The sequence below is a fragment of the Pelmatolapia mariae genome, linkage group LG17 (genome assembly GCF_036321145.2).
Source record: "Pelmatolapia mariae isolate MD_Pm_ZW linkage group LG17, Pm_UMD_F_2, whole genome shotgun sequence".
Taxonomy (NCBI): domain Eukaryota; kingdom Metazoa; phylum Chordata; class Actinopteri; order Cichliformes; family Cichlidae; genus Pelmatolapia; species Pelmatolapia mariae.
In genome coordinates this window covers 8,980,971-8,996,091 of record NC_086242.1, presented here as the reverse complement: position 1 = coordinate 8,996,091, position 15,121 = coordinate 8,980,971, and the positions used below count along the sequence as shown (strand labels likewise).

The 15,121-nt window shown below is 37.9% G+C and overlaps 1 protein-coding gene across 1 annotated transcript in view; it reads left to right on the top strand.

Moving 5' to 3' along the window:
* Positions 1-15,121, top strand: part of gsap (gamma-secretase activating protein) — a 48,160-nt gene that overhangs the window by 10,622 nt on the left and 22,417 nt on the right. The window contains exons 17-25 of the mRNA XM_063501223.1: positions 37-127; positions 2,577-2,646; positions 3,343-3,422; positions 4,886-4,966; positions 5,274-5,396; positions 5,639-5,694; positions 8,894-8,925; positions 10,788-10,849; positions 12,807-12,902. Coding sequence (XP_063357293.1) covers positions 37-127; positions 2,577-2,646; positions 3,343-3,422; positions 4,886-4,966; positions 5,274-5,396; positions 5,639-5,694; positions 8,894-8,925; positions 10,788-10,849; positions 12,807-12,902 — 691 coding nt within the window. The remainder of the gene's footprint in view (positions 1-36; positions 128-2,576; positions 2,647-3,342; positions 3,423-4,885; positions 4,967-5,273; positions 5,397-5,638; positions 5,695-8,893; positions 8,926-10,787; positions 10,850-12,806; positions 12,903-15,121) is intronic.

Genomic DNA, 15,121 nt, shown 5'->3' with positions numbered 1-15,121 from the left:
TTATGGTGTATTTATTATATGTCACCTGCATTCAAGGTGTCCCAGCAGTAAGGCTGACCCTCAGCGCCTGGCTGCCCTCCACTGCCTGCTGGTTTACATGGGAACTGACCCAAACCTGGAGCTAAAGGTGCGGATGCACAGAGAATAATTGAGTTTCGTGGACAAAAATGTTTACCTTCAAAGGAAATGTACTGCTCTGCAGAACATCATCTTTGTTTTCCAGCACATTTAAAACAAAATGACTGTCTTTTTGTTGAACATAAGTTCAGGAGGAGAATAGTCATTGATTTTTATTGAGTCTTAAACAAACTTACAAGATCAATAAGTTCTCCTTGAAGTGGAGAACGCACAAAAAAGACAAGATAAATAGGCAACAAAGTGGAGAATGCAGCTGTTTGAATAAGTAAACATTCAAGGTCAGTGTTAGGCAATTTCCCTAAAGAACTAAAGATGTACAACTGAGAAGAAGTGAGTAGATAAATGTAGGAAAAGGCGCTCTTTCTGTACTTTTGTGTAAATGCGGTAGGTGTCAACCTTGAGTTGGAAGCCGGTTAGCCAGAGGGAAGAAGACAGAGAGAAAGACAGAAAAGATGGGATGCTGTAATGAAATGGGAGAGGAGAGAAGAGAAGTGGGCAGAGATCAAACAGAGTTAAAGACAGAGAGAAAGGGAGAAAGTGTTTTGTTTTGGCACGGTGCTGTGACTCAGACTGTATCAGTGTTACTACTAAATTAAGATGTTCTAGATTGTCATAAATTCTTTCTTTAGAGGTTAAATGAGTCGCCAGCTTCATTAGTGCAAGCTATCAGTGGGAAATTGGACACCATACAGAACTTTTATATCTTTTGTAGACTCTGCACCAGTGTAGTCGAGACTTTGATAAAGTGGCACAAAATGTTCATAGAGTTTGAAACTTTAATACTGGGAATACTGCATAAATGAAGTTACTCTGTTTCTAACTTGTCTTCTGACTTTACTTCAGCTCTGACTTATGCTACAGGGCGAGGGTCTTTATACATCAAAGCAAGATCATACAAAAAATTCTTATCTGTGATTACAGCTGTCACCAGCTATTACCAAACAGCTGACATCAGGATCCTCACAAAAGTAAAATGCTGAAGTTCTTGCTTCCCTCTTCAGCATAGGGTGTGTTAATGAAACTAACTAACTAAAGGATCGATCTAAATATCGATATTATTGATACAACGTGTGATTGGTATCAGACCGATAGTAACGTTTGTTTCTGTCCTGCAAGTTCAATATGTAGGTCACTGAATTGTCACTGAAATTCAATTTTTGGGGGGTAATTGAAAAAAACTGACCTCAATCATGTACTATGGAAGATGTCAGAACCTTTTTGTGTTGACTGTCACATCTATTTTATTTATAGCCTATAGAACAATTAAACAACAGTAGTTGGTCAAACGTGCTTTAGAGACTTGCACATTTATATTCCAGAAAAGTGCAGTTTCAGAATTCATTAAAAGCTGTTTTGTTGTGTTAGCTAATTATTGTGGAAAGTGGCCATCGCAGTTTAGTGGTAATTAAAATGAGTTCAGAATTTGCAAATTCATATCATAAATCACGACACATTGCTCTCTCCTAGCTGCGTTTATAAGTTAAAAGAATTGGTATGGCCAATACTGGCCCCTGTATTTACTTGGCATGGAATAGACACTAAAATTTGCAGTATTGCACACCGCTACCGCTAACTTCCTAGCATTTGTTAATTAGCCCTTATTATGTCTACTGACCTTTTGGCCTCTTCTTATAGTGCCACAGGTTTTGGAGCTATAAAAAACATCAGAAGTATGCTTAGCTAATTTGCGTTCTTGCTCTGAATTACCTGAGGAGCTATTTATCAGTTCACCTTACTTTAAGTTGTTAGCTAACACTGCCTAGCTTGGTTAGCATGGTGCATCAACACACCATATGGGTGTTTTACAGAGCTAGAGGTACTTGCTCATGATTACTAGCATACAGATAAAATATTAGAATCTACCTCACAAAAAAACAAACTGGCTGTTACAGTGAACCACAAGGCATATTTTTTGGCAGACATTTGTATTACATATATACTCTAGAAGGCCCAGTTCAGAGACTTAATACCAGAGAATTAGCAGAGGTGACACCTAAGCAGACAATTAACAGCTTCTTGTGAGGTCTGTGACCTCAATAGTACATTTTGTACCTTAATAAACTTTAAATCACACTCTAAACATGTCTATTTCTTTTGTAAATTTGAGCATTTTAAAATGGGAGGTTACAACTTTAGACTAATTTTTAGCCCTGGAGGTTGCAGCTTTTTTAAGTAATCAGCTAACGAGCGATGAGAAGCCAGGACAAGGCAGCTGTTTGGTTACTTTTAAAATGACTTTTGAAGCTAACGACCTCTCTGCTAACTTCCGGTATCAGTCCCATCAATTAACTGTTCACAAATGTTGAACCATTCCTTTAGGGGATAGGAGAAAATTACCTGTCACTTGTTGAGGTCACTGTTGAAATATACATGAACAGCACAACTAGAAACTAATCTTTTACTGGTATCGTCTCCTTGTGTTTTTATCATGTCTCTAGGTTATTGAATGGCTGTGTGACAACGTGAACACCTTTGAATCTTTTGATCAGATCCAGGAGTTTATTTTAGGTCAGTGGCAGCTGGAGAATGGTACACAGTTCTCCTGAGTATCACTTCTGCTTTCTTTTTGAGTCTCACTGCTCTCTTACCTTTTTATGTCTTTCTGTTTGTGACTGTAGATTGTTTGCATCTTATCTGCACTAAGATGAATGGTTTCATCAGTTTTGTTTGGCTTTGGTGCCAGTGGCGCCACACGCAGATATGTAGAGTTTGAAAATAGTTTTGACTTCTCTGAAACCTCACAGACACATAGTTTGCACAGACTACTTGCAAATATGGTTAAGTCCAAGCTGACTAACAACACATTTGGCATTCCCTGTAAAGAAATCCTTGGAATAGTACGTGATGATATTTTCATATTTAAAGCATCACCCAGAGAGTCAACGACTGCCTTAGATTGTAAGCAGCTGGCTGCATACATTTGCATTTAATTGGCACTGCAATGACTATTTCACCTTGCTGTTGTATTAAGAAATAATATTAACTTAGGTGTTATCATATAGTATAGGAAGACAATAATTGTGACCTAATAAAGGATACATTAGTACATTGTCATCACTCATATATCCTATTGATAGGGGTGAGGCATGGGCTGAAGTGCCTCATTTACCTTCTAACTATGTCTAGATAAAACACTCTACATGTTTAAAAGCGAGTTTGTCTGTTCTGTCTCTGATGGCCTGTCTGTCTGCCTCTCACACACAGCCTCGTTGTACAGAATAAGCTACGAGAAGGCTCTCAGCTTGGATAAAATCCTGCCTTACTCCTCTGTATTCGACAAGAAGGTACCACACATATATACATATCTTTGTGCAAGCAATACCTTGGCATTTGCAATTGAAAGTGGCAACTCAATGTACACTGTAAAAAGAACCAACTTAATTGAATTGTTTCAATTGGTAACACCTAATTTAATTAAGTTCTTTGAAATGAAGTTAATACATTAGATAAATCAGTTGTGTTATCTAATGTATTAACTTCATTTCAAAGAACTTAATTAAATTAGGTGTTACCAATTGAAACAATTCAATTAAGTTGGTTCACCCATTTTCTTTTTACAGTGTACAGTACTATGCAAAAGTCTTCAGCACCCCCTACCCCTCTGCAAATTTCTTTGTATTGTGGTATTTATTGAAACGTCAACATAGATGGAAAAGGTAAAAACACAGTTTGTACAAATCTAACAAGCTTGAAAGTCAACATCAACACAGCCTGAACTCTCTTAGGCAAGCTTTCTTGTAATTTCTTTAGGAATAGTTCTCCAGGCTTCGTAAAGGAAATTCAAAGCTCTTCTTTGATGTTTGCTACCTTTTGTTTGGTTCCACACTACTTCAGTAATGCTGAGGCCTGGGCTCTGGTGAGGCCGATCCATGACTGATAGTGTTCCATAGTGTGTGATTGTGGGTTTTTTTTACCCAGGTATTACATTATTTACTGTATTGGCAGTGTGTTTGGGATCATTGCAATGCTGAAATATGATGGAGTTGGCAATCAGACGTTTTCTAGGTATTGCATGGTGGATCAAAATGATGATGGTACTTTTTTGTGTTCATCATTCCATCAGTTTTGACATGATACCTAACACCTCTGGCCTCAAACCATAACAGAGCTTCCACTGTGTTTCACAGATGATCGTAGACACTCACTGTTGTACCTCTCTCCTGACCTTCTCTGTATATACTGATAAAGATTTGGGAAAGAAAGATTCAGTTTTATTTACACATCTGTTTCCACTGCTTTTCTAATCTACACTGCTTTCTCCACTGATTGTGTAATTTGGCATACCTCAGCCTTTTCTCCTTGTTTCCGTTTCTTAAGAATGGCTTCTTGTCAGCTGAGATCATTTCTGTTGAGGTTTCAGCAAACAGTAGATGGATCCACTGAAGGGCCAGAACTCTTTGGATCTTTGGATCTCACTGGAACCATGTAAAGTCTCGGGTGACATAGGATGGAGTTCTTAAGGACATGATTTTCAGACACTATCTACTGCCGCTTGTCTGGTTTCCTGAACTTAAATAGGACACAAAAAACCCACTTCTCTGAAAATGATGGACTGAAAATCAGTGAAAATGCAGCTAATGTCCAAAGATCACTCTTTTAAAAATTCCAAGAAGGCCTGGCTCCTTGGAAGCAAAATATAAATAACTGACCGGCCACAAGACTTTTGCACAGTACTGTTAGTATTGATTTAAATGCAGTGGACGCACTTGCTTTTGAGCCACACACTTTTTTTGTATTTGTGCTTTAGGAGGTGCCAGAATGTTTGTTGAAGGTTCCTGGTGTGTTTTGTACCACAGAGATTCAAACTGAATCTACCTTCAAAGGGAAGGTAATAACACATTTCTCACACTTGAAGTCCTGGAGTTATTTTGAAACAACATGACATTGAGCAGCACAATTTTGTTTTGAGAAACATTTAATAAAACTAAACTTTAAAAAAGCGATTAAATTGAGAGATTGTGTGTTGCATTAAATATTACCCATCCAAATACAAATCACTGAAATTAATGCAGATGTCCATAATACATTTATATGTAAAACAGCGTGCACCGCTCCGATGTAATTATCCTCGATTGTTTTGCCCTTGCTTTGTCGCTGTTGCGGTGCTGCTTGCTTCTGTGTACATCTGTGAGCAGGCCAGGAGTCTCCAGGGCTTCTGGTCAGAGCTGCAGTGGAACACAGAGAGGACAAAATATCTTGATGCCGATCCCAACCCCCGATACAGAACCTCACACATGCAGGCCGACTGGGACAAAATGGTGAGTGTGGGTGTATGTGCATGCCAAAACATCCTATGTATTGATTGACCGTTAATCACCCATGTATCTGTATGTATATGAAATGCATCTGATCTCTGGTAACTGTTCAAACATGATCTTTCATGTGGGGGTGGGAATGCATGTGAGAAAATGTGCATGTCCTTGTCAAAATACCGGTGGGGTATTTTGTGAAACAATGGAAGCGTATTTTCAGCGTCTCTCATGATGGGTGTTTGTTTCAGAGGTCCGAGAGGAGACCCTCCAGCCAGATGAATCACATAGAGGAGAACACAAAGAAGTAGGTCTGCCTCCCACATGAGATTTGTTAAGAAATATGCTGCAGACTCACAGTCCTGAAACGAGAGGAGGGGGGCACCTCTGCATTATGTTCCAGTGTTTTTAACAATGAGTTTTGAAATTAGGCACAGTTTTCTCTAATGAGGCGCTCCCAGGTCAACATTTTACTGCAGTTTCACCGGTGGTTTCATCGTAATGAATGTTTTTCAGCACCGTGCCCTTAGTTTTCACAAGCATAGGCTGATTGGCCTGATGGGGTAGCTGTTATTGGTTGTTAAAATCCAGTTTGAAATTGTCTCAAATTACAGCACAGTAGCTGCAAAAACTGGCACACAGCTCCAGGTTATTGCCAGAAAAACAAAAAAACTTGAAATGCGCTCATCTTTCAAGGATGTGGCTGGTATAATTGCTTATTCGACCCGAACAAACAATGTTTATTTAGGTCCCTATCAATGCTCAGTGCCAGTTAGCTCTAAGCCCACTTGTTCCAATCAAACACAACCCCTAAAGACTGCACTCTTATCAGATCGCTGGCCTAATTTATTAAAGACTTAAACAATTTATAGTCCCACAAATGTGTCCCACTTAAATAGGACAAGCAGTCTGTGCTAAGCCTTTGCCGCCAGAGTTGTGCTCTCACCCAGCATCTTTTTCCATGACAAGATCCCTGCATCGACAACCCGTTGTTTTAACATTAGACTATGAAAGCAGATAACTTGCCTGTAAAACTCCTAAGTACCTCATGGATCTACTCACTTAACATTAGCATATGGGAAAGCTTAAGTCTTCCTTTGTTTAGAAAGGTACAACAAACATTGTACTTCCAACTTCTGGAATACTTTGCCAGATTATGAAAACCTTCCTGTTTTATGATGCATGCATGATTGGTTGTCTATATTTATATTCACAGAGTGTTTACCTGTATCAGCCTGTTTACATATTATGTTTTATTGGAGATTCACAGTTTCTAATTATTGTTGATGGTGCTTAAACTCTCGTCCATAACAGAGAAGAAGTAAAATAGAACAACAAATCCAATTGTGAATAAGTTGGGACACTGAGTAAAATGTAAATAAAAACAGGATGCAATGATTTCCAAATTATTCAAAGTAGAACATAGAAAACATACCAAAATGTACAAATTTTAAAAACAAACATAAATTTAATGGCAGGAACAGGGCCATGTTTACCATTCTGTAGCATCCCCTCTGCTTTTAACAACAACCTGTAAACATCTGAGAGCTGAGAGGACCAGCTGCTTGACTTTTAGTAGAGGAATGTTATCCCATTTTTTCTGATAGAGGATTCTAGCTGCTCAACAGGCCTGGGGCTTCTTTATCACATTTATGAGCTGGTGAAACTATTACTAGTAAACCATGCTGTTGTAGTATGTTGTAGTTTAACATTGTCTTGCTGAAACATACAAGGGCTTCCCTGAAAAACGCATTAACTGGATGGGAGCATGTGTAACTATAATACATGTATATACATTTCACCATGATGGTGCATTTCCAGATGTGCAAGCTGCCAATTCTATATCACTATTATACCCCATGAGAAATAATACCATAAGAGATTCAGGCTTTTGAACTGAGGGCTGAAAACAACCTGGATGGTCCTTCTCTGCTTGATTGCTGAGGACGAATTAAATTTCGATTTGTCCGACCTCAAATTAGTTAAGCAGTTTGCCTCAGTTCATTTTAAATGAGCTTCGGCCCCAAGAAGACAACAGAGTTTCTGGATCATGCTCACGTATGGCTTCTTCTTTGCATGATAGAGCTTTAACCTGCATCTGGCTCGTACAGAGATTTCTACAGATTCTCTGAATCTTAATATTTATGCACTGTAGCTAATGAGATATTCAAAGTTTTTTGCAATTTTACATTAAATAATGCTATTCTGAAATTGCTCAATAAGATGTAAACACAGGTTTTTGCTGATAGGTGAAGCTCTGCCTATCTTCACTTCTGATAAACTCTGCCTCTCTAAGATGCTCTTGTTATACCCAATCATCTGACTGACTTCGTCCAGTTGACCTAATTAGCTGCAAAATGTTCTTGCAACTGACTCTTTTTAGAACCACATTTGATATTCTCAGTTTAACAATGTGATATATTTCCCGCGTCCTTTTGTGAATAACATATGGGTTTGTGAGATTTGCAAATCACTGCATTCTGTTCTATTTGCACTTTACACAGTGTCCCAACATTTTCTGAACTGGGGTTGTATCTGATTTTCCATTCATAACTTTTAGGACCCCTTGGGAGCCTCTTCTCAGAACTGGATCTGAGAAGTTTAGTTGCTATAATACAAGTCAGAGTAAACTAGAAAACCCCATGGCTGTATTTCAGTATGGAATAACAAACCTGATATATTCACTTTCAAAGTTAAAGCGTTAAAAAAAACACAAAAGTTGGCAGAACATCCTAACTTAGCTTATTGTTTTTAGATGATATGTCTATTTGGTGGTTAAGCTGTTGGTATACAAGCTGGTGCAAACTTTACACTCAGCTTTTTGGCTCTTGTGTTTTAACAAAATCCAACCGCACTGTTGACTTTGTTACACAGACTAAATTAGTTCAGCCGACGTCTATTCTGTTTTTCCTACTGCCAAAACGAATGAATCAGATCAGAGGGTTACTGATGTGGTGCTTTTCTCTGTGTGAAAGTAACACCAGTAATAGTGTGATCGATACGGTTCTGAGACAGCTGTAGAAAACATTTAGTTCACCGATCATAATGTCCACTCTTTTACTAATCAACCTCTCTTTGAACTTCAAGCTTCGAACTTCAAGCACACAGCATCCAAGCTTTATAGTTATTTTTGGCACAAATGTAACCACTTAGCAGGAATAAAAGAAGTCTGCATAGCCGAAAAGTGAAATCATAACTACAGCCTTTTACCATTTGATGATGACTGACTTGATGATGGACACATACCTGCGTGCACCATAGTTTAAAAGCCTGCTCTGTTTGTTTCAGAGAGCCAACCAAACACCTTTTTGGTTTATAATTAGCTTCCTCCAGGCAAAACTCTGGAACCTGCTTACAAACTTTTTGCTTTCATAGTTTTTGCTGCACACTGCAGCAAATGTAGAATTATACTGCCTCCTCAGCTTACAGCATAAAATGTAAGACTCTTATTATAATGCTGGCTTGAGGGATTGTTTTCACAAAAAGCTTTGCTTCTTATTTTGTAGAGTTCTATCAATGGTGGACACCTGGAGTCTTGGTAAGATGGCATAAGCACACTGATGTCGCACACAGACCCACAACATACACAAGTACACAGACATACTGCAGCATGAACATAATTAATACTCAAACATAGACTTATAATGTAACTCTATATTGTGTGTGAGTATATTTGGGCTTGTGTATTCTTATGAGGCTCTATTCTTCACGCTCACTGGAGTGTGCGGCTAAACAAAACTACCTCACTAATTTATCTTGGAATGAGACAGAGACGAAGGAGGAAGGAGGCAGAAAAGCAAAGAAGGAAAGAAAAAGAAAAGCCAAGAGAAAGAATGCTATACATGATTACATAACACTGAGGAGCTTGGTACTTGCATATCCCGCTCTCTCCCTTAATTTCTTTCCCTTTTCACATGTCTCTCATATGCAGTATGACGCACATAGCTCCAGTGCAGCTGTTAACCTGTCAGACACAACACAGGACATTCCCCACACAAAAACACACACACGGATAATCTCATACCCACATCCTCCCTCAGATTGAGTTTTAAAACGCACATATGATTGTGTTCCTGTTTTAACTTGTAAATAATAGCATACTTGTAAGAAGCTAATTTCACTGTAAATAGTTTATGATTTGGTGTTTTATTAAATCTGTTATGTGGGCGAAGACGTTTTAAACTTTTTAATTTTATTGCATTGAATTAGTGATGCAGATTTATGCTCACAGATACTATTCTCTAGTTAACCTCTCTTTATCTGATTCATGCTAAAGTGTGGTTTAAGGGTGGCAGTGTTGATCTGGCTGGACTTACAGTTTCCTTGTGAGCAGGGATGTCATGATATCAAATATTTATAGAAATTAAATACACACATATGATAATATGTGGCTCATTTTTCCAAGCTTTCTATCAGTATTAAAACATTATAATTTTAAAGAATTATTTTTGGCCATGAGAGTCAAGAAGTAAAAAATTAACACCATGTGGGTCGGGTCGTGATTCCTTTTTCATACAGGTTCAGGTGGATTTGGATTTTTTCCTTTAATGAAAGCATCATTTAAAATTGGCATTTTATATTTAATTAAGTTATATTCAAATTTGATGATCTCAAAGAAAATACAAAATAATGTATTGAGATCACTAACTGATGCAAAACCAATAAAGAGACTAAATTCAAACGAATCTTCACGTATTTATTTTTCAGTGTCAGTATTGTTGATGATTATGTCAGCAGTATAGTTTATTATGGGACCCCATCTAAACCATCCACTTATTCAATTCAGGGTCACGGCCTACATGTAAAACAGCTGATTGCTTTGAACTGATAAAAGGCGTACATTGAACCTGGCAGCACAGTCTGCAGGTTCGCTGTGCGTTGCAAGCACTTTTTTTTCATATCTGTAAAAAACATTTTTTGCTGTAACATCAAAAAGTTCACTTCTTGCATGTGTGAAAGGGATCAAAAGATGTGTGTATTTGTGTATGCACGTATGTAATAATTCATCTAAAGCTGCAGTGTGGTCCACTTTTGTGAGATTGACATAAAACAACTTCACCATGCCAAAATACTCTCGCACTCACACACACACACACACATGGCGGGACTGCAGCTTCGTAACCCCCAAAGGTTTGGGATTTATTTTTAAAGCAAAAAATGCTCAAAAAGAATCTATTAATATCTTATATTCAGCTTCTTTTTTATTTTAAATTTAAAAGCCATAAAGAAATCAGACTTTTTGCTTTCTTACATTTCTACTGATGGCTTGTTTAATGATGTTCCAGGACTCACATACGTGCCTACCTGCGCTTTATTAATTTGGCATAGCTTCAGCATCAAAGCCATCTTCAAACGCCCCTTTTATGCGCACACTTTTCACTATTGCCTGCTCTCTTCTAGATAAGAAGCTGGTGCCGCTTTTCCAGGAGGAGGATCATCAACAGAGGGCACTCATAGGCCTGGTGAGTGAGCGCTCAATAGCTGCATCTTCGCAGACACAAATAAAGTGGACTTCATGTCCAGAAGTATGTTTGATGTATTTTTGGCTGGGGAGTTTCAGTTACTACCAAAAAAAATCTTAATGTTACTATGCAGACGGTGATATTTAAAAAAGTGTGTCTCTAAATTTGAGGAAACAGTTTGGGGAGATCCTTTTTCCTTGGTTCGTTCGTCATGATCTTTTAATGAGGTTTTAGGAGTGTATTTCTAAAATCAAATAAGACCACACTGTTACACCACCGCCATCAGGCTGAACCACTTATACAAGGGAGGAGTGATCCATGCTTTCTGTTGATTGCACTAAATCCTTGCAGAAGAACTCGAGCCTCATCAGATCAAAAAACATTTTTACAGTCATTGCCCAATTTTGGTGAGCCTGTGCAAATTATAACCTAAATTTCCTGTTCTTAGACAACACTGGTGTGGTCTTCTGCTGCTGTAGCCCATCTGTTTCAAGGTTTGACTTGCTGTCCATTAAAATGTGCTCTTCATGTCTTGATTACTTAATTGAGTTATTGGTTATTTTGAGGTCAAAGAAGTCTGGCCATTCTTCTCTGACCTCTAGTATCTAGAGAACTGCTGTTTTTTTTGTTTTTTTTGGACCTTTTCTGTAAACCCAAGAGATGGTCCCAGTAGGTCCATCTCTTGGGTTTACAGTGACTTTAAGTGACAGTGGGATTAGCCTCACACAGGCCAATCCCACTGTCACTTAAATGTTCAACTTCAGCAGCATCGACTGATTAGATATTTAGATTAACAAGAAATTCCACAGGTTTACCAAATGAAGTGGTCCACGAGTGTATATTTGCAGCAGAGGCTTAGTTGGTAGAGCATGTGTCAACAGTATCGTCCTGATCTGCATTTCGGTGTGTCCTCCTTGTCCTTGTTTACGGAACTTTCAAGCCGGATTCTAATAGGACACAAATACAGCATTAGGGTCCTGCCTGTGAGCAAATCCTTGCAGACAGGAGGGAAGGCTACGTGTAGTCTTTAAAAATTGCATACATATATATATATATATATATATATATTTTGATGGGCTGTTCAGATGTGTAATAGATGTGTTATCTCCCTGCCAACACTAACTATATTGGTGTATAGTAAAAAAAAAAAAGTTGATTGTAAAATGTATGTGAAAGTCTCGGATTGTTTATTTCCCACAGCTTAACATCTCCTTGTAGTATTTTTTTTTCCTACACTGTGGGTTGACATACAGGCCACCAAAAATCCATAGTGAAATGCTGACAACCGATTATTCTCCTCCATAGTCATCTTTAAGGTGAAGTTCCCGTTCTGCTTCAGATGAGTCAACACTTTAAAAAAGGGCCATCTTAAGGTCCCTGTCCTGCATTTTTTTTCCCCACAGTACATCGTTTGATGGACAATTTCATATCGCCTAGTTTTCCCTGTGCTCAGCATAGTTTCCAAAGAGCAGATAGCTTCAATTTAATGGAGTTTTGTAGAGATGCAAGCAGTCTTTTAGCTATTCTTAGAATGACCCAGTCTTGCTATCTTCCTCTCTTTTGCCCTCCATCTCTTCTTCCATTTTCACATTTTTTAGCTCAACATCTCTTTCCTTTTCTTTCCATTCACTCTTTTCGTCTCTGCTCACCCCTTTCCTTTCCTTTCCTTTCCTTTCCTTTCCTTTCCTTTCCTTTCCTTTCCTTTCCATGCTTAAATCAATTTCATAACATAGTTGAGGGAAGCTTTTGAGGTGAACTCATTTTGACCCTGCTGAGTGCACTGCAAAGTATGCTTAAAACACACAAAGTTTCGCTTGACGGTGCTCACACACACACACACACACACACACACACACACACACACACACACACACACACACACACACACACACACACACACACTCACTCACACACATACATGCACAGAAGTTAATTTGTGTATTTTTTTGCATCCCAGACAGTTGACAAGCTTCGAGAACACCTCAGCAGACACCTTCCTCGACTGGGGAAGAAAAAGATTGACTCGCTGGTTGTCAACTATGTAGCCAAACTGGTTGGTACACATTGTGTTTGTGTGTGTGTGCGTGCATGTGTGTGTGAGAGAGAGGTCCAGGAGCTCTGTATATCCTTTTGGATCTATTCTTTTAAAGATTTGTCACTTTTATCATTCTTCTTATTTCATAATTTTAACCTTTTTCGGGGGACGTTTTGTCACACTCACAGCAAAGATTACACAGTGTATAAGTCAGAGAATTTTCACTATAACTAAATATTTGACTATCCATTTTAGAAAACCCCTCTAGAAGCTGTCAGGTCGCACTTACAGTCCTCTCAGCAGCCATCAGTCCTCTCTAAAGACCCACTTGCTAAATCCATAAATCCACTCTTTTCTTTTGTTTCATGTATCCACCAAGGGGGCAATTGCAGCCAGTATGTTCCAGGAAGAAGTCAGGGGGTGACTAAATTTTTGCTCTTGTGTTTCTTTGTGCACTGCAGACACCTGTTGATTTTTGGAGTTACATGAAACCACTGATGGGACTGTCTATTGTGTCTGATGTGTGTTTATAAAGACATTAAACCGTATCAAGACATCAGCGCTCAACAGGGACTGATGGAAAAACTGCTTTGAACTAGCTTTACAAAATACCATTTACTTCCCACTGGAAGTAGCTGAAATGCTTCTAGTGTTAGAAATATAGTTCAGGGAAGTAAAGCTACTAAAAAAGCCACTTTACTAGAAAGCCATCATTTATTTTGCAGATCAGTAGTCACATTTATCATTTTTAAATGTGACATGTCAGCAAAATACATCTGTCAATTGATTTCATTAGAAAAAGTACCAGGTTCAAAAAAGTTGTAGCAAGAGTAGCAAGTATAGTAGTAAATATAGAATAGTAGGTACTTCTAAAATTTAAGAAAACCCAATTTAAATAGTAGTCTTTTATTATTAAAAAAGCATACTATTATACTGTTGTTTGGCAACCATAAGGCATGCTGATAAACTGATATCAACTGAAAGTCAGATATTTTATTTTGAAAATCAGATTTTTGCAGAATGTGTTAATTTTGTAATGCTTCTTCTAAAACACCTTCTAAGCAGCAAATAAATAACTTGAGGCTTTTATTTTGAAAATGTCACTGCATTGAAAACAAACAAACAAACAAACAAAAAAATCACTATTTATTTATTATGTATTCTTTTTTATTCATTATTACTAAACTCCAGTGATCGCTCTCCTGGTATTCTGGGGGGGGAAAGGTAAATTAAGTAAAACCTCTCAAATTTGGCATAACAAGAAGTTCCCATGGTCTTTTTTCTTGCAACCAGGAAAAAAATTACTTAAATATAACTGATACTTCTGAAATAACATGAACAACTTCTTTTGACATAATGGCAATAATCAGTATTACTGGGGAATTTATCCATGATGAAGTCGTCACTGTGAGCACTGAGCAAACCTGCGGGGGTAGCTGCTGGATAATTGCATTGCCCGGGTAAGCCTTCACAGCAGCTGGGATCATGATAGAAAAAATGAGCTTGTCAAAGTGAGCGCTATTAGAGTAGAAATGGGAAAAATAATTAGCATAACATAACATTTTATTTTATAACCCCAAAATAAGTATTTAATAAGTATTTTCAGCAGTTAAATGCACAAAATACAAAAAGACAGTAAAAATAACTAAATTAATTACTATACAAATGCCAGTATTTTTTCTTATAATAGGGTTCAATTTAACCATTTGATGTGTTTTTATGTTCTACTGTGAATAAAATAGTTGTTTAGAAGAGTTTTAGAAAATTTTCCCCATTTTTATTGTGACTTGCTACACAAAGCACAAATAAAATTTTCATTAAAATGTACAGCTCGTGCAGATAGGATCTGCACATCCAAGTGGAAAGACTTTCTCAACCTCTGTTTTAGTATCAAATAGAGGTTCTTGGCTCTGTAAAGTCAGTTTTTAGTATTCCTGGGGGGTGAGTCCCTTCACAGTTAGGAGCCCCTTAAAAGCAGACATACGGCATACATCAACACAACAGTGTTAAATCAGGCCAAGGGTAAGGCGGGAATTGAATAGAAAGCAGGATGCATTATGTTTTGGGACATTGCATTGTGGAATTGTAAATAACAGAGTAAAAAAAAAGAAGAGCAGAGAAATCCTCTCTGTTCATCTGTTGATGGCTCAGCTTGGTATGGTACGCTCCTGAGCTTTAACCTGCGCCTTTGGAATGAAAATGATTTTTTAAATAATAATTTATTTTCTTTGGTTGCG